We start from the raw sequence: 2,019 nt of genomic DNA, 5'->3' as shown, positions 1-2,019 counted from the left end.
GGTCACCTCCTAATAAATGTCATTACAGAAAATATAACGGTTCATTTTAAATCAATACCTTTACTTTTAATATTTAAGTACAAAACGTATCAGATACTTTAAGACTTTTACTCAACTAATATTCCTAAAGGAGACTTTAACTTTGACCAAAGTAATTTTTTGGTAAGATACTTGTACTTTCACTCAAGTATCACTTTGTGGTACTTTTTCAAATTCAATTCAATTCAATTCAAAAATACTTTATTGATCCCAATGGGAAATTTYGTAAATTAGGTAAGGTTTACAACACTGTTTGTACAGCAGATCTAACAATAACTTCTTGTGAAATTTTGTGTGTTTTTGCCACAGGGCTCCTGCCTCCACCATCAAACATCAATGCTTCAATTAAAGATGGAAACCTTTTTGTAGCATGGAATCTACCAAAGACAAAAACTACTCAAAACCCCGCCTGCTTTGATTACCAGCTGGATGTAGGTGGGATGGTATGTTATGTCTCTGTTTGCAATGGATGCACACCAGACTGCAAATCAGACGAGCTAATTTTTAGACAATGAAGTCCAAAAGTTACCGTTTCCACAGGTTAAACCCAGTAATTTCTTCTGGTAAATCTTTTCAAATAGGAAACACTGACAGACTTGAGTGCCGTTTTGCATTTTACGAAGCCAAAAACAGTTCCCACCCACACCTACAGGGTTAGAATGAGGACAAAAGTGAGACGTGTGTGCAGTGGATGTGGACATTGGAGTGAGTGGAGTCCCACAGTCAGTGAGTCATTCATTTCTGACCGTTTTGCACCTAGAAGCTTAAATACCACAGCCTCCTTGAATAAGTATGTTTCTCTGGGTGTTTGCAGTTGTGGAGCAGTCACCATACACGGTTGACCCCTTGGTGATCCTCGCAGTGTCACTTGGAATACCCATGATGCTCCTTGCTGTGCTGCTGCTGGTGCGCCATCAGAGGTAGCACATTTCTGCTTGAGTGACACATTGGCTGATGTGTGACACGCACTCAGTTTCCTCTAAGWAACTTATGCTGTTATTACTTTAATAAAACTTTCTCAGTGACGTATTTCCCAGCAGATACTTAAGCTCGCACATTTTTTTTTATTGTGAAACTGATGAGGGGCATAAAAAAGGTCCAGTATGTCATTCATGCCAGCAAGTGCAGTGAAGATTTATTTATTTCAAGATTTATTATTATCATTATTATTAGAATACTTTATTTTGTTTTTTTTTTCAATAACAACTTCACATCTATTAACTGACAAAACAAACTCTTCTCAGGAACAAAAACGATATCTCTTGAACAGGAAAACATTCTTAAATTAAGTGTCCTGATGCATCTCAGTAATCCAGGTAGAAAGAATCAAAAAGAAAAAAAAAAAAGTAGGTCTTCTGGATGGGTTCTTAATTAGTGAAACGTTTCGTCTCTCCTCCAAGAGACTTCTTCAGACTGATGGGTCTGGMTTTTGGGTTCCCAGACCCAAACCAGTCGTCATTCCATATGTGGTGGGAGTTTCAGAGAAACTGAGACATTTATTCTCTAAACATGACGTCCCAGTGGCTTTCAAACGCCAAAACACGTTACGACAAAGATTAGTTCACCTCAAAGATCCAGTTCCCCGGCAAAAACAGAGCAATATAGTATATGCTGTTAAGTGTCAGGAGGACTGTGATCAGTTATACATCAGGGGAACAAAACAGCCACCATTCAAAAGAATGAGCCAGCACAGACGAGCTACTTCGTCGGGTCAGGACTCTGCCGTTTACACTCATCTACTGTACAGGCCAGCGGTCACTCTTTTAGGGATYAAGAMGTTCTCATCCTTGATAGAGAGGAACGTTGGTTTGAGAGAGGAGTAAAGGAAGCCATCTTTGTGAAGAAAAACCATCCACCATTAAACAGAGGTGGAGGCCCTCGTGTCCAGCTGTCCTCCTCCTACAGCGCTGTTATTGCAAGTATGACTCCGCCCCCTGTGAGCAAAAAGGTGTGAATCAGGGCCCCAACGGTAACCAACAC

The 2,019-nt window shown here is 40.1% G+C and overlaps 1 protein-coding gene across 1 annotated transcript in view; it reads left to right on the top strand.

The window, feature by feature from the left end:
• Positions 1 to 2,019, top strand: part of LOC106517882 (granulocyte-macrophage colony-stimulating factor receptor subunit alpha) — a gene marked incomplete at its 5' end in the record, with an annotated part of 9,994 nt that overhangs the window by 4,349 nt on the left and 3,626 nt on the right. The window contains 3 exon segments of the mRNA XM_014008921.1: positions 349 to 482; positions 621 to 765; positions 854 to 959. Coding sequence (XP_013864375.1) covers positions 349 to 482; positions 621 to 765; positions 854 to 959 — 385 coding nt within the window.

This window comes from Austrofundulus limnaeus, unplaced genomic scaffold (assembly GCF_001266775.1).
Source record: "Austrofundulus limnaeus strain Quisiro unplaced genomic scaffold, Austrofundulus_limnaeus-1.0 Scaffold54, whole genome shotgun sequence".
Taxonomy (NCBI): domain Eukaryota; kingdom Metazoa; phylum Chordata; class Actinopteri; order Cyprinodontiformes; family Rivulidae; genus Austrofundulus; species Austrofundulus limnaeus.
The sequence above is the reverse complement of the archived record's forward strand: the minus strand, read 5'-3'. Positions and strand labels throughout refer to the sequence as shown.